The sequence below is a fragment of the Herpailurus yagouaroundi genome, unplaced genomic scaffold, assembly GCF_014898765.1.
Source record: "Herpailurus yagouaroundi ecotype Mexico unplaced genomic scaffold, PumYag 215, whole genome shotgun sequence".
Classification (NCBI taxonomy): Eukaryota; Metazoa; Chordata; class Mammalia; order Carnivora; family Felidae; genus Herpailurus; species Herpailurus yagouaroundi.
In genome coordinates, this window is record NW_024412446.1 from 9597320 (window position 1) to 9620008 (window position 22689).

Consider the following 22689-nt stretch of genomic DNA (forward strand, 5'->3'; position numbering starts at 1 on the left):
GCCTCTGACTCACATTTGGAGCTGTCTTCTCCTCCCCCTTCCCCCCCCTGATTTCTCCCCCAAAAAAACGGGCCCCCCCCCCCCCCACCCGGCAAACTCTGAAGCCAAGATGAGGAGTCAGACCTGAAGACTCGGGCCCTGGGGATTTCATCTCTACGGGCCCAATGTCCTGACGATGGCCCTCAAGGTAGGAAGCTAGGAAGGGACCAAGCTCCTTCAAAGCTTAATCACCCCAAGAGCACACACCAACCAACTCTGCTCTGAGGCTGGATATTGCAATACAAGCTACTATCACAAAGTCACCAAGAGAGGACAGTCGACTTGTATCTTCAACTCCAGAAGCTGTCCAAAGGCACCCCAATTGACAGTTTCCTTTTACTTCTTCTCCATCTTAACGACCACTGATTGTGGGAGGTGCCAACAAGCCATGACCAACAAGTCATGCCCAGCCAGGTCGCACGCCCGTCAGCATTCCACAGAGGTGCGAGGGCTAGTGGCAGAGCAACAGCCGAGACCCAGCTGAAAGCCGCGCGGTCAGAGAGGTGAGACCAAAACACTTGGTTGTATTCATACAGACGAGGCCCGCTCCCGAGCTCAGGTTCTCAGTGCCCAGACCCCAGCTGGAACGCCCTGGAGCCTCCTGCACCTCGCACGCTTGGCGAAGCGTGAGCTGCTATGTTCTCCTTCCTAGGCAGTGCTTCTGACAACTGGGATCTGTGCTCCAGGCTGCTAAACAGTCCGCTCACTATTTTCCAAATCCACAAAGGTCCCCCAGGTAGCAAGAAGCACACAGGGGTCCGAGAAAAACATCACACTGAAGGCAAGGTGTGGGGCAGAAAAGGAGCAGGAAAAACAAAAGGGGCTTCAAGTGCTTACTGCCTGCTAACCCCCTCCTCCAGAATGACTCAAATAACACAAATCCTGCAGGTTACTGGATGCTGCCGCGAATGCCCTTCCTCCCATTAGAGAAAGCCGACAGCGCAGAAAAATACTTCCAACGTGGAGGCCACAATTTCTGCACCCTCAGAAGAAACTTCCTAGAAAACAATACGCCTTTTATCTGCAAGAACAGCAGTAAGAATCACATCCAAGAATTTGCAGAAATCAAATCCAGGAGAATCCTGTTAGAGGAAGTGTCAGAAAAATCACCAGGGAAACCGCCAGACCCTGGGTAGGCACCAAGTCTCCCCCAGCTCCTGACGGGATGCTCTGAGGCTGCCTTACGTGACAGCCGCACACCCGGACGTCTCTCCCTGGCTCCTCAGGAGCAAAACCACTTTAGCAGCAATTGGGTGCAATTCCAAAGGATAGGGCCACAGGGGCAGTGCTGGGCTGAGACTGGAGCTGTGCTCACTTCAGTGTGACCTTCACTTCCACCCTTCCCAGAGCTGCAGCACTGCAGCCACGGCCAAGTGTCTCGGATGCCCCCCTCCTCGGCCCCTGCCCCAGGACGCACACACTCGCCGGAGCACACGCGGGGCACAAGTCAGGCAGGAAGGAAACGCAGATGCCAGGCAGGCTCTGCAGCCCCGGCACCTTGGACCTTTCCCTGATAGGCTTCAAGGGTAGAAGAACAAAGACTGGGGAGGAAGGCCCTTTCTTCAAAACTCACTCAGATCTTTTCTGAAGGTCCCTTCCCTGCCTGACCTTCTTCACAAAACTACAGGTTTCTACAGACTCTGGAATTCACTTGGGAAGAGATAAAAAGATCAGGAGAGTGGGATGGGATGGGAAAAGCCTGTTTTCTGGACGGTCGAGGTTAAAAGCCAAAGTGCACCATGCTCTCCTCCCATTGGTATCCCAAGGTTCTTCCTCCTCACCATACCAAGCTCCAAGCTCTGGCTGGATCAACATCAGACTGGATGTCAAGAACCAGAGGTGGAGGGGCTCCAAAAAATGCTGTTCAGATGAGGTGTCCAGCTGGGACGACAGCTTGGGTCTCTGCTCCCTTTGTTATCCAAAGCGCCACACTATGTCCTAAATGTCCTAAACACCTCCAAGGAGCAAGCCATATGGGATGGGGCAAAGTGCTTTCAATGACAGAATGGAAACAGCCCTCCGCACACCTGCCTGGCTACCAAGTGAGTTCCACCAGTTGCTCTCTATGGGGACATCTCCCCCTTCTGGATTTCCTGGGCTTCTGACCCAATGCTGCCCACCCACCCTCTTCTCCAGGGAAGCACAGTTTCACTGTAAATTCTGCACACACGCATTCAATCTCTCCTCTTTGGGGGCAGGGAGGAAGTCCTGAAATGTTTACTTGGAACCATGAGCTTCAGTGATGGGTCATCTAGTGTTTGAAAGATTTAGCCATCTACACATCCCCACCTGTCATCCAATCCCCTGGATTTCAGGAGCAAGCCTTCTGCCTGCAACACCTACCAGAAGTCACTAGTTTTCCACCCCAGTCACTAGTCGAGAACTCCCTCACCCTTCACTGTCTTTCCTCAGGTAATGGCTTTATGGGAACCTCCTTAATTTCTCAAAGCAATTTCCCTCTTTGCACCAAGACTGAGATTGCCCTAGAGACAGGCTGCCCCTGCCCCCTAACCCCTACTGCAATACGTTTATTTATTACATACATTCACAAACCTACTCCCTCTCCAAACTGTCCTCTACCCTGGTAACATCCCAGCCCTCTCCAGCACTATAACTCCCACAAACCAGCTCCTCCCCAATATTTTCTGGATGCCTTCCCCAAGTGTCCCCCAAGTCCCAAGCAAACATCCTAAGCTTCTTTCCCTGCACCTACCACTTAGGCACCATGTCACGCCACCAGTGCCCTCTGCAATCTTCTTAGACCCTTCCTCTGTCACCCAAGCCTGGCCCTAACTCCCTGCACCTTTCCCTGTGTGCACTTCCTTACAATCCTCCCCATGCCTACCTAAGGCGGCCACTCCTCATACTCCAGGTCCCCCTCACGCTCCTCTCCACCATCTCAGCTCCATTCCTGAAGCTGTCTTAACTGTTCCTCAGCCCCTGAAGCCTACTCCTCCTTCTCCCGCCAGTCCCCGCGGCCACTCCTGTAGTTCTGGCGGGCCCCTTCGTCCCTCTGCCCCCACTGTAGGGCCACCACGCATCTCCATCCCCTCAAGCCCCTCCTCATGCCTTGCTGGCTCTCACTGTCCCCTTGACCCCATCTCTGGCCCTGTCCAGCCCTCATTGTCCCTTTGGCCTCTTCTCTCAGGCCTATTTGGCCCTCACTGTCCCTCAGGCCCCACCTCAGGAGCTGTCCGTATCTCTCTATCCCCGTTGGCCCCTCCTCAGGCCCTTTCCGGCCCTCACGGTCCCCTCAGCCCCTGCTGGGCCGCCCAAGAGCCCATCCATTGCTCCCCATTCCCGTCCGGTCGCTGCATCCACTCCGCCAAGCCATCAGGCTCCCTGGTCGTCATCCCCGACTTTCCCTTCCTCCCCGCTTCCGCACGGCGCGCCGGACACTCACTACTCCTTGAGCAGCACCATGTCGCTCCGCAGCTCGGCGGCTGCCCGCTGCCCGCCCGGCCTCCCGCCCGCTTCCCGGCGGCCGCTCTCCCCGTGGCCCGGCCCGGCCCTGCTGCCTGCGCGCCTTCGTCGTGGTCTGCTCCGTCCCCGCCGCTCTCGCTGCGGTCGCCGCGCCGGCTTCTGCCGCCCCGGCCTTGCCGCCTCCCGCGCCGCTGCCGACGCCGCCCGGAGCTCCGGTTCCGCAGCGCCGCGCGGGGGCGGGGCGTCTCTGCGGCAACCAGAGCGTCACACGCAGCGGTGCGCGCTGACCTCAGCGCGAAGGCGGAGCCTTCTCGGGCCCGCCCCCTCCATCCTTAAGTGGGCCGTGGCGTCTGCGTCCTCTTCCCTGGTGGGCCCCCAGCGGGGGTCAAGAACTCCCCGCCGCCCGCCCAGGGCAGTAGGCGAAGCGGACATCAAGGTGTCGCGTGGGGACCTAGGTGTGACTGTTTTGCACCTGTACGTTTGGCCCCCCTCAGCGGGGTGGGTTGAGATCAAGGAAACAGTTGTGCCAAGAAAATATTAAAAATAGCCAAATTTACGTGCAACTGCTGTTCTAAGTGCTTGACTCCTCACAACAACTCTACCGGAAAAAGTTACCATTACTGTCCGCATTTACAGGTGAGGAGGAGGAGGAGGCAGAGGCTAAAGGAATTGCTCAAAAGTGAATGAATGACTTGTTCAAGTCCATAGAGAGCATGTGATGGAGATTTTCACCTAAGAGTCTTAGTGTGATGTCATTCATCCAATAAGTGTTTGCAGAGTACCTGCTGTGTACCAAAACCTGTGCTTTTTTTGAGAGAATGAACCGAGCAGAAATGAGAAAAGGCCCGTGAATAGTGAAACACAAGCTTGATGGGATTACACTGGAGGTATAGTCCTCAAAATTTTCCTGGAAGAAGAGGGTTTGTTTGATTTTTTTCACTTTGTTTTTAAGATTTTGTTTTATAAAGGAATCCCCACACCCAACGTGGGGCTCAAACTCACGACCCTGAGATCAAGAGGCACATGCTCTATGGAATGAGCCAACCAGGCACTCCCTGGAAGAGGAAGTTCTAAGCTGAGGTCTGCAGAGAGCTTGGAAAGGGAGGGTTTACCAGGCAGAGTGCGGAGAGGGTTGGGGGCAGATAATGCAGTTCCTGACAGGTGATAATAAGTTGTTTGGAGTTCATCCTAAGGGGGCTGGGGTCTTCTAGGGGTTTTAAGCAGGTTTGGTGTTTGGAGGCTCACTCTGAGCGGTGGGTGGAAAGGGGATGGCGGGGGCCAGAGCAGAGGCAGGGTGACCAGTAAGGAGGCCTCTGCAGAAGTCCAGGTGAAGATGACAGTGATGGGAAAGGGCAGTGGAGGGAAGCAGCTCAAGAGGTAATATCAGCAAGGCTTGTTGACTAATTGGCTGAGGGAGAAAGGAAGAAAACCACCCAGGTTTCTGGCCTGGGAGCCTGGGTGGGCAGTACTGTCTTCAGAAGAATACCAGAAAGGTAGATTTGCACAGCAGAAGATAATGACTCCACGGTTGGACTTGAGGGACAGCCAGGTGATGGTGGGTGGGCTGCCACTGTACGGGTTTGGGAAGGGAGGGTGGAGTAGGTGGCATATTGCTGTCAAGCCATGACTCGTACCCCAGGACAGCTCTGAGTATTGCCCATGTTGGCCACTCGTTCATCAAATCCTAAAGTAGGTGTGTGGATTGCCCCAGAAATCCAAGCCCCTTGAAGGAAGGCCAAGAGAAGAAATATTACCACCCAAAGTCCAAGTTGAACTGGACCCTGATCCCCTGACCCTTCAGTAGAGGGCTTTTTCTCCTACATAATAGCAGGGAATAGTTGTTTAACAATCGCCATGTGCTAGTTCTCTCCAGAAAGTAACCGAACCATGCCCTCTGGGAGCCTGAAGTCTAGTTGGGACAACTAGTGAATTCACTCAGTAAATACTGATTGAGCTCCTGGCCCTGTCCTGGGCCTTTTTCTCAGCACTTGGGACACGGGGGGTGACCTAGAAAAACCAGGACCTTCCCTTGTTCAGAGTGAGGGAGTGGAGTATAAACAAACACAGAAATAACTTCAAGTAGTGATAAATGTTCCGGAGAGGCTGAACATGGTGACTGTGGGCAGTGGCAGGTGACATTAATGGGGTGGTCAGGAAAGGCGCTTAGAGGAGGCGAGGTTTACACTGAGCCCTCCATGATGAGAGGAATTATTGCTAAGCAGACTCTTAGTTAACAAAAGCTGAGACAAAGGGGCTTGGAGGGCTGTGCTGGGCTCTGGGGAAAGTAAGAAGCAAAACAATAATCGAAATGCCTGAGAAAGAGCCCCTGCTCTTGAGTCGCTCACAGGGAGGAGGACTTGCAGTTTTGGAGAACTGTAACTCGTGACACAAGGTAGCTTGTGACAAAGGGGAACATGTGTGACACAAAGAACAGGTCCAAGGAGAGGCCTCTCTCGGCTGCAGAGGCGTGGGAAGCATCCTGGGACAACAGGCACTTGAGTCACATTGGAAGAGGAAATGGCATCTCCAGAGGGAAACTGTGACATGCAAAGGTGCAGAGGCAGAATGCTACGAGGGCCTCTGGTTAGCATTCGAGCGTGTTCTGCGTGGGCACACAGGTGGGACTGAGTGCCAAGCTAGAGAACTGTATCTCTGTTCCGGGGACAGGGACCAGCCACCCAGGGCCTTAAGGAACCCCCGGTCCTTGTCACCCAGATCCAACGGTTAGAGAGATTTTGCCGCTCATGCTTTATCTCTTTTCTGGAACATTTTATTTTAAATGTTTACGTATTTTTTAGAGAGATCGCACACGCACGTGAGCGGGGGAGGAGCAGAGGGGAAGGAGGGGACAGAGGATCCGAAGCAGGCTCTGCACTGTCAGCACAGAGCCTGATGCGGGGCTCGAACTAAACTCACAAACCGTGAGATCACAACCTGAGCTGAAGTCAGACGCTTAACAAACTAAGCCACCCAGTTGCCCCTTTTCTGAAACATTTTAAAGCAGATCTCAGACATCATACCACCTCACCCCTCTATGTTTTGGTATGCATTCTAGGAATAGGAATATTTTCTCGAAAACCCATGCCATTGTCATACTTAAAAAATTAATAATTTCTTTTTTTTAAATGTTTATTTATTTTTGAGAGAGAGAGAGACAGACAGACCATGAGCAGGGGAGGGGCAGAGAGAGACGGAGACACAGAATCTGAAGCAGGCATCAGGCTCTGAGCTGTCGGCACAGAGCCCTATGTGGGGCTGGAACTTATGAACCTTGAGATCATGACCTGAGCCGAGGTGGATGCTTAACTGACTGAACCACCAAGACGCCCCAACAATTTCTTTTTTTTTTAATGTTTATTTATTTCCTTTGAGAGAGAGAAAAAGAGATAGCATGAGTGGGAGAGAGGGCCAGAGAGAAAGAGAGAGAGAATCTTTAAGCAGGCTCCATGTTCAGCCTGGAGCCTGACACGGGGCTTGATCCCGTGACCCTGGGATCATGACCTGAGCCAAAGTCAAGAGTCAGATGCTCAACCAACTGAGCCTCCTAGATGCTCCTCTTTTTTTTTTTTTTTTTTTTTTAAGTAATATCGACCCCCAACGTGGGGCTTGAACTCATGACCCTGAGATCAAGAGTCACATGCTCTACCAACTGAGCCAGCCAGGCACCCCCAAATTAATCATTCCTTGATATTATCTCCTACCCAGTTCATATTCAGATTTCTCTTATTATCTAAAAAATATTTTGCAGTTGCTTTTAGATAAGTTCAGTGTCTGAACAAGGTCTGCATTTCCCCCATATTTTAGCTTTGTGATGTTTCTTACATCTTCCACTCTAGCAAGCTCTGCTTCGGGTGTGTTTAAGAGTTAGCCCTCACATGCGGGTGCCACAGCACTTTCTAGCTTGGCCCCCTGGGAGTCCTCAGCCCCACTGTGGGAGCAGACCCCCCGGTGCCCCATGCTTTCCAGTCCTTCCGCCTGTATGAACTTGGGCAAGGTACTTAACCTCTCTGTGCCTCAGCTTCCTCAGTTGTAAAACTGGGCAATGATTGTGCCTGCCTGCTAGGAATCAGGAGACGAGGCAGTGTCCTTGAGGCCATCTTGTGCAGTGCATGGCACATTTCCATATCATCATTATTGGGGAAGGGGTGTTGTGAGGAAAGAGGGATGGACGCCACCGCCCCTTAAATCTACCTCTCCGATGGCATCTGGGTGGCTCAGTGGGTTGGGCATCCCACTCTTGGTTTCGGCTCAGGTTACGATCTCACAGTTCAGGAGTTCGAGCCCCGCGTCAGACTCCACGATGAGTGTGAAGCCTGCTTGGGATTCTCTTTCTCTCTCCCTCTGCATCCCCCCCCCCCCCCCATCTCTCTCTCAAATAAGAAAATGAAAAATAATTTAAAAAACTACTTCTCCAGGCTCCAGGCTTAAAATCTTGAGTGTCACAGTGACCTCCTATCATGTCTCTTTGTTTCTCTCCCTCTTTCCATCTCTATCTGCACCAGAATTTCTGTCTTCTCTCCCTCCCATACTCCCTCACCAATTCTGTCTCTCCTGTCTCTTTGTATCTCTCTCTGTCTCTGTATCTCTCTGTACCTTTGTCTCCCTCTCTCTTCTGTCTCTCTCTGCCCTCTGTTTCTCTGTATCTTTCTGTCTCTGTCTTTCCTCTCTCTGTCTCTCTTCACTTCTCCTCCTGCCTGTCCTCTTCAGACCTCTCTCTGCCTCTCCCCAGCCCTCTGGTTTCAGTCTTTGTCACACTGCTCTGTCTGGGTGATGACCTTCAGCCAGCGTTTTTGCCATCTTCTCTTCCCAGCGGTCTCCTGCCCCGGCCTGTGTGCTGTTCGCTCCACCTTGGACTTCCTCCTGCCTTCGTCCTCATGTCTGTGTATCTCAAAGCTCCGACCCCCGCCCAGGTCCTCCTGGCTGGCCGGCCCTGTGACTGCTTGGGCCACAGCCATACCTGGAACCCACCTCTGGGTATCTCGAGGAGACTGTGTTTCACTGTTTCCGTCTTCTGCTGTGTCCCTTCCTGGCTGGAGAGGGCATGCTCTTCCCCTTTCTTAGTGTGTGTCAGCCCCTTTTCAGTTCATTTCTGTCTGTCTCTCTCCATTTTCAAATTTCATCTTCCAAATATTTATTGAGCAGCTGTTCCTTGCCGGGCACCATTCTGGGCCCTGGAAGTATTGCAGTGACCAGGACAGAGCATGGGGCAGCTTTCAAGAGGCATTCATTCTAGCGGAGAGACAGACACCGGACAAGAAAACAGACAAAGGCGTGACCCTGGCTGCTGGGCTGGACCCACTGGGAGGAGGAGGGTGTCGGCCAGTCCAGGCCACGGGCAGGCACTCAGCCAGTAAGGGCGGGCTGCTTCTGCCCTGCACTTTGCCTGACAATTCCCTGTCCCTGAATGGAGACTCGGCCCCTCTAGAAGCCAGACTAGAGTGTTTAACCCACTTGCTCCCTCCACAGCATTCATTATACACCAGGCTTGGGGGAGACAAAGGGAAAAATGAAAAGGTCCCAGGCCAGATAGGGCCACAATCTGATGCAAGACAAACGTGTCACCTGCTGGAGCCAAGGAAATAGACAAGCAGTTGTTTGGGGCACCCGAAAGAGGCAAGGAGGCTCTGCACATTCTCCTCTCTCCTTACCTCTGGTGTGTTTGGTCTGCATACAGTGGAAAGCTATTTGAGCAGCCATGAGAGTTTTTAAAAATTGTTTTGAGCCGACAATTGAAAATGGGAATTAAAAAAAATTTTTTTTTAATTTTTATTTGAGAGAGAGAGCACAAGTGGGGGGAGAGGGGCAGAGGAAGAGAGAATCCCAAGCAGGCTCCACACTCAGGGCAGGGCCTGACGCTGGGCTCGATCCCATGACCCTGGGATCGTGACGTGGCCAAAATCAAGAGTCGGACGCTCACCTCACTGAGCCACCCAGGTGCCCCGAGAAAGATAATTTTTTAAAAAATAATAAAATTTAGGATTTTCAGCTTCTCCTCAAAAAACTCAGAAGATCTGACAGACAATACTAGGCTCATTCCCACGTGGCCACGATAGAGTGGGGTCAAGGCTGCCCCTTAGATGGAGGCTGTGGCCTCCACGTCCCCACAGTACCCCCCCCCCCACAAGTCCTCCTGTGTCCCTGGCATGGAGGTCAAAGTCTAACAACGCCTGCATTACCAGAGACCGTATGCTGTGGCTCTATTTACGTTAGAGAAATATTTCTCTGTGCTTTCTCAGTCAAACATGGGAAAAGGAAAGGTAGCAAAGGGATGTGTCAGAGCCTTAGCTTTTGAATTTGCAATCCTGACAGGTAGGAGCTCCCACACATACCCAGGTAATATTCCGTCTCATCCTTTCCCCAGCTGGCCCCTGAGGCCATGCACATCCCTCCCCTGGGCCTCAAGCCTCCTCCACACAATTAGGGTGAGGGGCCAGGCCATCCCTTCCCTCCCTGGGATGGGATTCTCCTTGTGGCTTCTCCGGAGAGGCCCAGTGGCGCGCTCTCTCTCTCTCTCTCTCTCTCTCTCTCTCTCTCACTGCCACTGCCCAGGGCCCTGGCAGGAGGGCAGCCAGCATGGTGGGAAATCTTAGAAGGAGCACTCATGCCCATGACCACCACCTTAGTACGAAAGAAGAGAGACGAGGATGAGCTCCCTTTAGAACCAGAATTCACCAGAAGCCTTGGTCTTCCCACCCAAGAGGCCCCTCACTCTGTCCCTCCCCCACCTCTTGAAATGGCCACGCAGAAGGCCAAGCCAGCAAAGCTGGGCCATGGCAAGGGCACCATAGGGAAGGGGTGGGGGTCAGGGAGCACACGTCAGACAAGTGACACAGAATCTGAGCAAAAGGTAAGGGGCAGAAAGATGGGGGACTTAGGAAGAGACACAGGAGCAGAGGAGGAAGTAGTTGTTAGTCATTCTCAGCATACATTTATTGAGTGCTTACTGTGTGCCAGGAAGTAAGCCAGGTGCCAGAAACAGCAATAGGGCCGGGAGTCAGGGTCAGTTACTGAGGAGCGGTGTCACTATTGACCCTGGTTGACACAGGGAACCGATGAACCCTTCAGGCACCACTCAGGACCTAGGCCTTCCCAGCCATGGAAAGGGATTCATCGAGGCAAGACCCTCTCCCTCTTCTCCAGCACACAGACAAGCTCCTACACGCTCCTCAAAACGCGTTCACACCTGACGTGCCCGATGTGCCTGAGCACATCTCAACTCACACGTGCACACACGCACACACTGAGGCACAGCCAAGCAGTTGTGCAGGAGGTGGTACGGAGGTGCCACCTACATGCAGTGACCCGAGTCACCCCGCTTAGCATGAACTGTCGGGGCGCCTGAACACCCACCACTTAGAAATTATCTTGAGACGCTTTGGGGCCAAGTCACTTACTAAAATGTGAGAAATAAACGAAAAATAACAATAAACAAGATGAACAAAGGGACAACTTCTTAAGGCTTTCGCTTCGAGAGGGGTTCTGAGAGGGATACAGGTCAGCGGAAACGGACCTCACTTCCTTTAGTTGGCCACAAGTCTGTTCCGGTCAGAGTTGCCTCAGGTAGATGTCCCGTTGTATGGATGGGGTTAGGGTGGGGACGGTCTTTGTTCCCTGTGCTATCCGCAGTATACCACTGTACATGTGCTTTATGCCCATGTCCACCTACCTCCCAGTGAGGGGATCACCTCCATTTTACAGGTAAGGAAACTGAGGCTCAAGACTTGCCTAAGGCCACAGAGACAGTATATGCCGTGGGGCCTCTAACCTCTGCTCCTCCTCTCACTGCCTCCTGCATGGGAAGATGGAGCCTTATCTGGGATGGGTCAAGAGGCTGGGAGCTGCCAGGGGCCCGGGTTCAGTCTCGGATCCACCCAGGAGGCTGAGAATGACTGACTTCAAAGGTGAACGTGCTGTCTGCAGAGACCCAGGGGCACAGGTGGTGGCCCCCTGCTGGCAGGGAGAGGCTGGCGCTGTGGCAGGCTACCCACGTGGAGGATGCCACACCTCCTTCTTGACACTGTGTCCTCACCCCAGGGCTTGAGTGAGTTAGGAAATGCGTGGAAAGAGCCTCACAGAGCCTACCTGTTCACCCTGACCTTGCCCCCAACCCTGGGGGCAAAACCAATTCTTTCACTTTGGGTGTCCTGGGCTCCTAATCCTCACAACCCCACGACCTATACCGTTTTGGGAAAAATGGGCTATCACCCTTGAGCTGGTCCCCTGGCAATTGGAACAGGTAAGGCGCCCCACCACCCCAAGAGCCTGTGAGGAGCCATCATATTCTCCTTCAGAGAAGAGGGAAGCTGGTGTTTAAACAGCCTCTGAAGCCCGATCCTGTCGAGAAGACTTCTCAGAGCTCTCTGACAGGAGCTCCTGACCACAGAGTGCCAACCACTCGTCCCCACACCCCCACCTTACGTGTCTGCTCAGACTCACACAGGCTGATGCAAGTGCATCAACAACTCCACGGAGCTGAATGTGCTGCTGCCTGGGGCAGTCCTGCACATATACCCCCAATACCAGGTGTGTCCCCATTTTCAGTGTCCTTGGGGCCCAGGGCAGAGTGATGCCCCCCTCAGACTGCATAGCCCAGGGGCCATGACGATGGGCGCTTGAGCAGAAGTTCCTTTGACCACGCCGATTCTGGATACAAGAGGGAAAGGAGATGGAGCAAAACCAAAAGGAACCCACAGGGGCCTGCAACCCTAACTGTGGGATTTAGAAGGGTTGGAACTTTCCCCAGCAGCGTTTGCAGGAAGCCAACCACAAAGGAATGACTAGACTCCCAGACAGGAGTCCAGGAAGACTAGACAGGAGGAGACCCCTGGCAATGTTCCTGAGGATGGCCCAGCCCCCTTCCTCTCTCCGACCAAAAGCGCAGGACCAGGCATCACTTCCTGCTCCTTCCCACGAGGAGCCTGGAGGCTGGGGGGGTGGGACGAGACCAGAGGGCTGTGGCCACTTGGTGTCCACTGCCTTTGACCAGCTCGTGGTCCCTTTCCCACCCCAGGGCACTCTTCTCAGGGTGGGGGTGACCAGAGATTTGGTCCCCCTTGTACCCATCAGTCTCCAGGGCTAAGATGACTCTACTAAGTAGAGCTCAATCCAGGCTCTGAGGAAGCTCTTGGCTCCAGGAAATGGAGACCATGCCTGGCTTTTTGCTTCCTCTCCCTGGGCTGTTGCTGCCCTGCTCCCAAGGCCCAGTGGGCCCTGGGGCTGATGCTCCAAATGGAATGTCCTGGCCTAGAGGGCCTTGGATGCTCTAATGACTTCAGGAGTCCTGGCTCTAACCTTAAGCATGTTACTCCACCCCTGGGCCTCGAGTTTTCCAGCTATAAAATAGGGATAGTATCTAACTCCTGGGTTATTATGATTCAAGGATGATAACAGGAAAATATGTAACCCATCAACTCCGTACTGTCAGAGCAGAATGACTGGCCCCCGACAAGGGGGTGGGGGCGCAGTTACCCGACCCATCTGGTACTGCTCCATGCACTGTTGGCCTTGGACTCTTTTCCACCCTGCCCGCTAGTTTCTCAATGCCTGCTTCTTCTCACAAAGTGCCCATGTCCTGCAGGTGGGTTGGGAGAGATAGGCAGCAGCTCCCTTTGGCCGGGCCTGGGTGCTGCTGGGGATGACACGGGCCCTGTCTGTACAACCTCAATACGGCAGGGCCCTTGCTAATTAGCCATCTCCCCAAATTGTACTCCTCTGTGTCCCTAGGTCTTGAAATTTGGGTGCCCCAGAATCACCAGGTGGGGCTTAGCAAAATGTAGATTGTCAATTCTCCGGGCCAGAGGCGACACCTGGCGTCGACCTTTTTAACAAGCACCCGAGGAGTTCCTGCTGCCGGTGGTCATTGGACCATCCGTGGAGGACGGCTCTGACTGCTAACACCATACCCCACCTGGCCTTGGAAGCCACAGGTCCATGAACATGACAAAAGTACAACACCTGCCTGACTTTAACTCTGCATTTCCCAAATTTGACCATTTATTTATTTTTAAAAGAAAGCTCTGTGCCCAACATGGGGCTTGAACTCACAACCCCAACATCAAGAGTCACGTGCTCTACTGACTGAGCCAGCCATGTGCCCCTGACCAGGAAAGTTTTTTTTTTTTTTGAATAATTAACATCTCACAGAACTAGTGTTCTGAAGAACGGTTTGGAAAATGTTGATCTGGTTCTCTCTCCTTTTTAAAACTATTTGTTTTAGGGGCGCCTGGGTGGCTCAGTCAGTTAAGCGTCCGACTCTGGGTTTTGTCTCAGGTCACGATCTTATGGTTTGTAGGATGCAGCGCTGAGTTGGGCTCTGCGCCCACAACACACAGCCTGCTTGGGATCCTCTCTCCCTCTGCCCCTCCCGGCTTGCTCGCTTGCTCTCTTCCAAAAATAAACTTTAAGAACAGTAAAAATAATTGTTTCAAACAAATATCTTGTTTTTTAATGTTTGAGTGGACTGAAATCTAGGAAAATTAGGTGTGTTCAAGGTGCTCGACCGTTAATGCAGGACTCGAATTTGGGCCTGGGTCTGTCCTTTACTGTTCCCCACCAGTTTCCCTCACCACTTTCTGCTTCTGTCTCTTTGAGCCTGAGGTTCTCCTGGGTCACCTTGTGTCCTGAGCTCAGGAGGAACCCTCAGGGCAGAGGATCCAGGAATAAGAAATCTGAGTCGGGGATGGAAGGGATCAGGACTCGCTGTTTGGCTCGGATAAACAGCAGAGGCAGTCTGGCCCACACTTCTAAGATGTCTGTACAAGTGCAGTTTGTTTGGGGGTGGGGTGGGGAGTAAGGTCTCTTCCTGGCCCCACTGTAGCTTCTAAGATGGCAATCACCCAGAGAGATGGGGAGTGGCTGGCTGGGTAGGACTGGAGCTGCTCAGTGGCAAGAAATCTTGTCTTGCCTTTTCTCCTCAAGCTCAAAACAGGCACGTGTAGCCATTAACTGAAATGCTTAGCAGGGGCGTCCCTTACCAGGAGGAAAATGGATTTATTGCTTTATAAAAAGGAGTCTGATAAAACTTAAAAGAAAAAACCCAAAAGTAGAAACCTAAAAATCAACCCACCCTGCTGAGCACTCCCAGGAAGTCTCAGACACATTTCTGGAGGCAGTCAGGTGGGGGGCTGGAAAGCCAGGCCCGCCTGGCAGAGGAAGGGCGGCCTCTTCCCGTAAACAGCTCCAGGGCCCTGGAGGAGTCTGCCGGCAGGGGGCGCTGTGGCCCCACGGCCTCAGACCAGCTCCAGGCCCAGAGTGAGGCTGCCTCCAGGACCCTGGGCCTGTGGCAGGCCTGGCTGGCTCCTGGGTGGCCCCAGGAAGATGAGGGCAGACACCCAGAGCCCACACCTTACCATCACCCCACCACACACATCCCTCACACGTATCACAGGGTCACACATCCCACTTACACATGTACACACACACACACACACACACACACACACACTTAGGCCCCTCACCGTCCATCTCCCCGGCCAGGCCTGGACCTCCTCATCTGTCAGCAGCAGCCTGGCTTCCACCCCCATAAAAACAGCTGTGTGTGTAGGGGGTGCCCTGTTGGTGCTGTTTTAATTCCCTTCGGGTCACAGACTGGATGAAGGGTGGCAGTGGAAACTTGCTCCCTGCCCTGAGGGAGGAGGTGAGGGACTGCTAAGCAGCCTTGTCCTTGGCTCCTAGCCGTGCATGACTATCCAGCCCTCCGTCCCCTCCCCAGGCTTTAAGCCAGGGGGGCTTCTCCACAGGCCTATAACAGGAGGACAGGTCACGGACAGGCCACAGGGGGCTGGAATTACAAAGGAGTTAGCACCAACAACAGGAAGCGGGTCCTTCCTTCCTCAGGCAGCCTCAGACTGGCCAGGGAGGAGGTTGAGGGGCCAGGCGAGGGCGCGCAGACAGTGCAAGCCTTTGTCCTTGGGCAGGTGTGGCCAGTGGGCATGCAGCTGAGGGGCAGGTGGCAGGCAGTAGGTGGCAGACCCCTCTGCTTTGGCGAGAGGCAGAATCCAGACACTTAAGGGAGAGAGAGCCTGCCTGCTGGAGGTCCTCCTTGCTCCTCCTGCAGGCACCATTGTGCCTCAAGGCTCCGGGGCCCCTCGACAGTGGCAGAGCAAAGCCCAGGCCAGCCCTTGCTTCCAGCAGTAGGAACATCGCACATCCGGGCCCTCTCCCGTCCGTCCTAGCGCTGCAGAGCTCCAAGGCAGGACCAGGGCCCTGGGAGGGAGCGTGGACTCCAAAATGGCGAAGGAGAGGATCCTGAGGGTGCACGGAGGTCCTCTGGGATGGGGAGAAGGACACCGGTGAGTCACTGAAGCAAGGGCAGGAGGCCACAGTTCCGAGGCGGCGAGCGCTACACGAAAGCCTCTGGGTTGGAGGAGCCGTTCAGCTTGAGGAAAAGCTTGTCATCCTCCCTCTTCTGCTGTAGCTGCCTCTCCAGCTGGCGCCGGTAGCAGACGAGGTAGAGGGGGAGGCAGAACCCCAGCATGCTCAGGGCAAGCAGCCCCACATTCACCTGGAGAAGCAGAAATGAGAGCTGCCGTCACATGAGGCAGGGGGCCGGGCAGGAGCTGTGGTCTTTGCAGAGCCTTCCCCACACTCAGGTTTGGACGAGGGGAGGTCACAGGAAGGGAAAGGAAAAGCTGAAACTGGACGAAGGGCCCAGGGCCCGTGGCTCCACATTCCAGGATCAGGATTCCCAGCTGAGAAGCCCTCGGGGACTGGGCCCTCCACCTCTGACCTCCAGTTGTGAATATCCAGGGGTGGGGCCAGGAGTGGGGCACGTTCACAGTACCTGGTGAAAAATGCCAACCCTCAGCAGGAGGGCTACCCCAAAATCAGGTCCAGAAAGGATACTCTTCTTCTCCTACATAGCCACCGCTCACAGAGGGACCCTGAGTTCATCCTAACCGAAGTTCCAAACTGCCTCTCCTTGGGGCCCTGGAAGCTCCTGAGCAATGCCTCCCAGCTCTGAGTGGGCAGATGCCCATACCCCACTGCCCCACACCCTTCTTACCCATAGAGGGTCTCCTTGGAGGGGACCCATCATGGCCAGAAACAGGGGCTGCTGCAGGAGAGCGAAGAGTGCACTGACCAGCGACTGCAGTCCTGTGAGGCTGCCAAACTGGGTGGAGGGGTACCTGCCGGGAAGACAGGGGACCTGTCACCACAGGTGCCACTCTCAGGCTTTCCCAATGCTCCTCGGCCTCAACTTGGCCCCAGGTGTGCCTGCCTCGGATTAGTTTCTGCCAAGCAGTCCTGTGACTGTGAATTTCTCTTTCAGACTGGCGTGAGACCCCCGATTCTGGGGAGGACCCCACTCCACCCAGGCGTGCCCCAGGTCCATGGGTGTCTGGACGAGCTCAGAGGAAAGTGGTGCCAGCAGGACTCTGCGGCTTGGCAAATAGGCCCAGGGAGCAGGTTGGAGGCTGGCCCTGGCTCCGCTACGCCCTCATCCAGAAGAGCATTGTGTAATCACGGAAACTCGGCATCACACTCTTGGTGGACTCTCAGACTCTGCCAGGGCAGCAGCAACTTCCTCCTGGCATCGGGTGGAGTGGGGGACGACAGGCAGACCTGGAATGACCCCCGTGGGATGCTGATGGGAGGGGAGAGAAAATCTCAGCGAAATGTCAGGTTTTGTGGCCCCGGAGGTGAGAAGGGGCTCCCAGCGAGGAACAGGCTAGTCTTTGGTCAGAGATAAACAGGAGACAGTGTTTGAGTTCCTTTTTTTTTTTTTTTTTTTTAAGATTTTATTTTTAATTAATCTCTACACCCAATATGGGGCTCAAACTCAGAACCTCAAGACCAAGAGTCACATCCTCTACTGACTGAGCCAGCCAGGCGCCCCCACGGAGTTCCATTTTTGAGCCAAGCCCCAGCCCAAGGGGGAAAAACAACTGTGGTTCCTTCTGGATGTGTGGCCTCTTGGAAAAGGAGGCAGGTTTCATTTTAGCCAAGGCCCAAAAAGGCCAGTGGCAGAACCAGGCCCTTTGAGACTCTGGGTGAGAACAGTCTGACACATTGTGGGCTCAGTTATCCATGTCATTGCCCCTGTGGAAGGCCCTGTAGTTCTGGGCAGCCAGAGCTCTCCCCTGTCCTTCCCGTGAACAACCAGGGGCAGTCCCGGGGCTCAGCTGAGCAGCCATCCCCGAGGCATAACAAGCTACATGGGAGCACTGACCCTGGCAGGGGAACTGACTTCGTGTTAGATGCCAAGGCTTGTGGGCACCCAACTGTCGGCCCGCTGACCCACCTCCCGCCAGGTGTGACCTTCCCTTGACACACCCAACAGAAGCCCCAGTACCCATCCCCTGGCACAAGAAGATGAGCCCAGATGGCAGGCTGGCCCCCTCCAGGACCTCGGTCCTCCCACGAACCTCCCTCAGGTCATTCCCTTACTGTCGGCCCCAGGCCACCCCCGGCAACCAGCACTTACACGGCGGCATACAGGCCCCCGACGGCAGAGTGGATGAATCCTCGTACAATCGTGTGCAGGATAAAGGAGAGGATCTGAGAGAGGGAGAGCAGAGTGTGAGCAGAGAAACGTGAGGGTCCCCACAGTCCTTGGGGTCCTGAGCAATGGCAGCACTGGCAACTGGTGTTGGCTCACACCAGCTCTCCAAGGGCCAATGCCCGAGTTGTCAGGGATTTTGTGAGCCAGCTATGAGACAGTCACTACGAAAAATTAAATTCATAAAGACTTAGAATTAAACAAATTATATAAAAACAGAGGTAACGGATACTCAGAATTCACCATTTCTTAATTATTTTGCTATTATCTGTGCTCTGGGGGTTTCTACGTTTATAGTCTAGTATGGTGGGAGTACCGTACGATGGCGTGTCATTGTGAATCTCTTTTCAACTGCACATTTGGGGATGTCATATCAGTTGAAATCAGCCATGGTGAAAGCATTTACACCAAGGAAATTGGCAAACACCGAGTCAGGGCTCCTCCTGCCTCCACCCAGAGTCAGCAGTTATAGATGTACTGACACAGCACTAAATAGGAGGTCATTAATCATGATTTGATCTCCTGCCTTTGCTGACCTGAGGATGGTGCCCAGAGGTCTCTGTGCCTGGTCACTCAGGCCCTAATGGCTGATAGCTTTCCTTCTCCCTACCCGAAAGTTCAGCTTCTTAAAAAGGCCACAGCTGGCCGGCTTGGCAAGCTCCAAGAAGCATTTGTAGATAATTCCTCAGGAGCAAGAGAGCTGTGTCCATTTTGCCACAGCCACTGGGACCCTTTATTCGCCCTTTGCACACGGCCCTGCCATCCTGCTTAGCAGCCAGGACCTGTTCCCAGGAATGTGGGCGGCAGAGGGGGCAGGGGCTGCTCTCTGCAGTGTTGCAAGAGGGCTGTGCCCAACTATGCTTGCTCACACATCCTTGTGCAGGTTCCCCCTTTCCACTTCAAGTGTCTTGTTGCCTTTTCATAACTTTTCTTTCAACAAGAACTAAATAAAACAAAAAGCAGAAGACTGTCCCTAGTGAGCATTGCCCCTTCATTAGACAAGGTGGTCAAGGCAAGGATCTATCGACCAGCCTTGTAAGAGGGGACAGCCACCAGGAAGCTGGGAGGGCACCAGGAATACAAAGACACTCTCACTGGGAACTGGAACAAGCCTCCAGTGGTTTACTCTGGTCTCACACAGAATGTCGGCACATGCACATGATAGTACCCATGGGTGGTGCACAGCTGGGTGTTCAATGTACTTCAACACATGGCCACTTGCAAAAAAAAAAAAGAGAGAGAGAGAGAGAGAGAGAGAGACTCTGGCTTTCCTTCTGGACCTGGCCCAAGATACTATCTGGACTTGAGCTAACCCATGTAGAAGCAATGCCATTATTCAGGTCCCTTCAAAGTTAATAAACTTGAGGATTTAAAAATCGTCATAACAAAAATAAACAAACTTGGAGACTGGCACTAGAACACTTTCATGGACGTAAGGGTAGAGCTGGGCAGGTGACAAAATCTACTTTCTTCCAATGTCTGCCAAAAGTCAGCTTTCAAAAGCAACAGAAATCTTGTGAAAAGGAATTAAACTTTTGAACCCTGATGCCCAGTGATCATCACAGTCTTTCCCAACTCTCTACAACACAGATACCCCGTAGGCATTCTTGTACCAGAGTAGATGGTCCCATCAATGCCACAGATTAGCCAGACCTCTTTGGACCTCAGGTTTCAACTGTGTGAGCAAAAGCAAAACAAGGAGCCATACAACTACCCCACATAGTTCTGGGGGACGGTATGGTGGTGGTATTCACGGCATGCAAGATGCTCAAAAGGCCATGAAGAAGGATATGCCTTCATAGAGAAGAGTTTTCTGTGAAAGGCAATCCCAGTTTCATTTAGAGCTCACCCCCTGCATTAAGCACAGAACCTGGCAAGTAAGAAGCCCTTGGTAAATAACAGCGGGCTGGTTGGTTGTTGGTTGCAATAAATGAATGAAAAGTTACCATGGTCTTTGTGGATGGCTTCCATGACACATCACGTCCCTTCTAGTCTCACTGTCCCACATCCCACCCGACCTCTCCTTCTCCCCGTACCCACCTGCAGAGGCAGGTTGGGAATGAGACAGGTCACCCCAAAGCCCACAAGCAGCACATTTGTGAAGGCGAAGGCCCGCATGGCGTTGGTGACTTTCTGGATCTGCCGGTCTCGCTTCTTCTTCTTCTCGCCCCTGTGGAGACAGAGCACACACCGGAGCTGGGAGCTCCCTGAAGGAGGATGGGCTCTCCCAGGAAGTCACAGCTTGCAGACGATGCGAGACTCGGAGACCACCCGAGCACATCTGAGGGACTGTCAGGGCGAGACCACCCCTAGGGACGCTCCCATTGTGCCCTCTGGACTGAGTGCTGGGTGTGAACCGCAGTGGAGAGGTTGGATGCAAGGTCATTAACACACTGCGCTGCCTCAGTGAAGACTGACGGGGAGGCAAGCAGCAGAGCACACCTAAGTCAGGATGTGGCGAAGCCCCGCTTCACCGCGGACTCCAACTTCACCCAGATCCCGCAGGGAGCTGATGATAAGCCAGATAATAAGTCAAACAAGGGAGGGAGTGGATTTCCCTTTGGGGGCAGGAAGGGGTGAAGGAGAAACAAATATGCAGTAGATGGAACCAGATGGCTTTAGGACCTGACCTAGATAACGGAGCATTCTCTGTAGCTATTTCCTTGTGAATTCACTATTAGGGATCCCAGTCCCACTGCCCACACAGATAACCCACGGACAACTGTAGGACATGCAACAATGAATGCCAAGTGCTGGAGACCCGGGGAGTCCCAGACCCACCACTTCCTCACTATGTGACCCCAGGCAAGCTACTCAAAGTCCTAACTTCAGTTCCGGCATTTGAAAAATGGGTTCAACACTAGTACGCGCCTCATCCAGGTGCTGGGAGGCTTGACTGAGATACTGTGCATCAAGTGTTTGGCATGGGGCCCAGAGCAATAAACAGTGGCTTATTATATTAAGGTGGAGTCATGAAGACAGCATTTAACTCACCCTCTGATCTTGGAGCCCAACCTTTACGAACGCGGGGCTCCTGTACCTTGTTTCATGCTGACAATTATGAACAGATCTAGCAGTTCTGCGGTTATAGCAGCCTACTACTCCCACCAAGTGGAGTAAGCCTCGCAGGCAAGCAGGACTTTACCACGGTTTACCACTGTGCTATTCCTGAGTGGGTCCTTGGACACCCAGCGTCTGCACACAGACCTTCCTCCGGTTTCTCCCATTCTTCCATCAAGCCCAGTGCTCTTCCAAACTTTCGGGTACCAAAGAATCTCCATAACGAAGTGATACACTCAAATCTGTGCTGAGCTAAGTGAGAGAGTGTCGGAAAGCCCTTACGAATAGCTTTGGGCATGACCCCCTCTTGCCTCTCCCGCTGACTTCAAAACCTAGGCCACCCACCCGGTTCCTGCCTAGCAGCTGACTCTGGGGCCAGGAGCTAGGGGACAGGCCCTGTCTACGCACTGGTTGGCGTCTTTCTCCTCAGGTTCCTCAGAGGCATCTTCACACTCCTTCAGCCTCCAGTCCATGATGTAGCCAATGACAGGGGCTGTCAGCAGGCAAAGCAGCTGGAGCACACCGAAGATGGAGGTGTAGAGGCCAACTGGGGAGGAAAATGGGCTGCGTCGTGGGGGGCCCCTAGCAGAAGCGTGAGGCAGGTGCTGGGAGAGCCTGAGACCCCATAGGCCCTTCCGGGGTCTTCCACAGACCACCCCTCACCACCCCTCACCGTGGGCCTTGAGGGGAGCCCAGAGACTTTGAACTCCAAAATCAAAGGTGGAGCAAGGGGCAGGCACCCTGTTCTCTTCTCCAAATCGTCTGTTTATTTCCAAGAAACAGCTAATGAAATCCAGTATGTCACAACGACATCCCCCAGAAGCTCCAGGAAGCGTCTATGACTCGGGAACCACAAAATTACCAATGCCTGGGACTGAGGCTTTGTGTATGACTAGTCATTAGTTTTCTGCCTCTAGAAATATACCAGGAAGGCACCACTCACAGGGGCTCTGACGTAAGGGCTCCAGTCTTCAAAGAGCCTTAAAATTATGATGAGATTTTTTTTTTTCAGGCAAATAGAAGCTGAGGGTTGACTGCCCCTCCCCCACCCACAGTTCTGGCCAAGAGGGATGTTTCTTGGTCAGAGACTGGCTGGAGGGGATGTTGCAGTGTTCTTCGACAATCCCCCTGGCTTACCGGTAGCCATCACTGCATCAGGAAAGCAAAAGTAAAAAAGCAGAAAGGAGAGAGGTTAGCAGCAGAGATCTCAATGGTTATTATACGGAGATGGGGCGTGGTAGCAGGCCATCTCTGGGCCCAGCACACACATGCCATTTCCCACCAAGACCAGACTCTTAGAGCATCCAGGGGACGCCCAGCTTGAGTCAGGCTTCTGGGAGTGCAGGCGGGTGAGGCCCAGCACGGGCATCTGTTGATGGTTTCCGGTCTGCTGTGGCCTCAGTCACGTGCAGCCGGGGCCTCGTCACAGGCAGGCTGGTGAATCAGGCCTGCGGTGCTTGCCGAGGACCAGGAGGGGGAAGTGGCGTGGGTGCCGAAGACCCGGCCAACCAGGGCCCCTCATGTACCCTGCCCTGTCATACTCTGTCACACCTCCTACTGCTCTCCAAGGGAAGGAGAGGTCAAAGAATCCGTCCTGACCCCCAGCCAAACACTGACACCATGGGTCTCCCTCCGACAGCCAGAGCCGGTCCCTTCTATTCCACCAG

General features: G+C 53.7%; 2 protein-coding genes and 1 long non-coding RNA gene across 7 annotated transcripts in view; 1 reads left to right on the top strand and 2 right to left on the bottom strand.

Annotated features, from left to right (window-relative positions):
- The window catches only part of PITPNA (phosphatidylinositol transfer protein alpha), a 40503-nt gene extending 36825 nt beyond the window's left edge, over window positions 1-3678 (bottom strand). Inside the window, exon 1 of the mRNA XM_040455489.1 lies at window positions 3443-3678. Coding sequence (XP_040311423.1) covers window positions 3443-3462 — 20 coding nt within the window. The 5' untranslated portion in view covers window positions 3463-3678. The remainder of the gene's footprint in view (window positions 1-3442) is intronic.
- The window catches only part of LOC121017307 (uncharacterized), an 18925-nt gene extending 4225 nt beyond the window's left edge, over window positions 1-14700 (top strand). The window contains exons 3-4 of the long non-coding RNA XR_005784716.1: window positions 1165-1171; window positions 14598-14700. This is a non-coding gene — a long non-coding RNA (uncharacterized LOC121017307). The remainder of the gene's footprint in view (window positions 1-1164; window positions 1172-14597) is intronic.
- SLC43A2 (solute carrier family 43 member 2) overlaps window positions 13878-22689 on the bottom strand; it is a 38292-nt gene continuing 29480 nt past the window's right edge. For 3 of the 5 annotated variants that reach the window (XM_040455484.1, XM_040455480.1, XM_040455483.1), the window contains exons 10-15: window positions 22160-22171; window positions 21431-21569; window positions 20003-20132; window positions 17888-17961; window positions 16466-16589; window positions 13878-15964 (exon numbers count right to left, since the gene is read on the bottom strand). In XM_040455484.1, coding sequence (XP_040311418.1) covers window positions 15803-15964; window positions 16466-16589; window positions 17888-17961; window positions 20003-20132; window positions 21431-21569; window positions 22160-22171 — 641 coding nt within the window. In that variant the 3' untranslated portion in view covers window positions 13878-15802. The remainder of the gene's footprint in view (window positions 15965-16465; window positions 16590-17887; window positions 17962-20002; window positions 20133-21430; window positions 21570-22159; window positions 22172-22689) is intronic. The other 2 variants (XM_040455482.1, XM_040455481.1) reach the window with 2 other exon arrangements.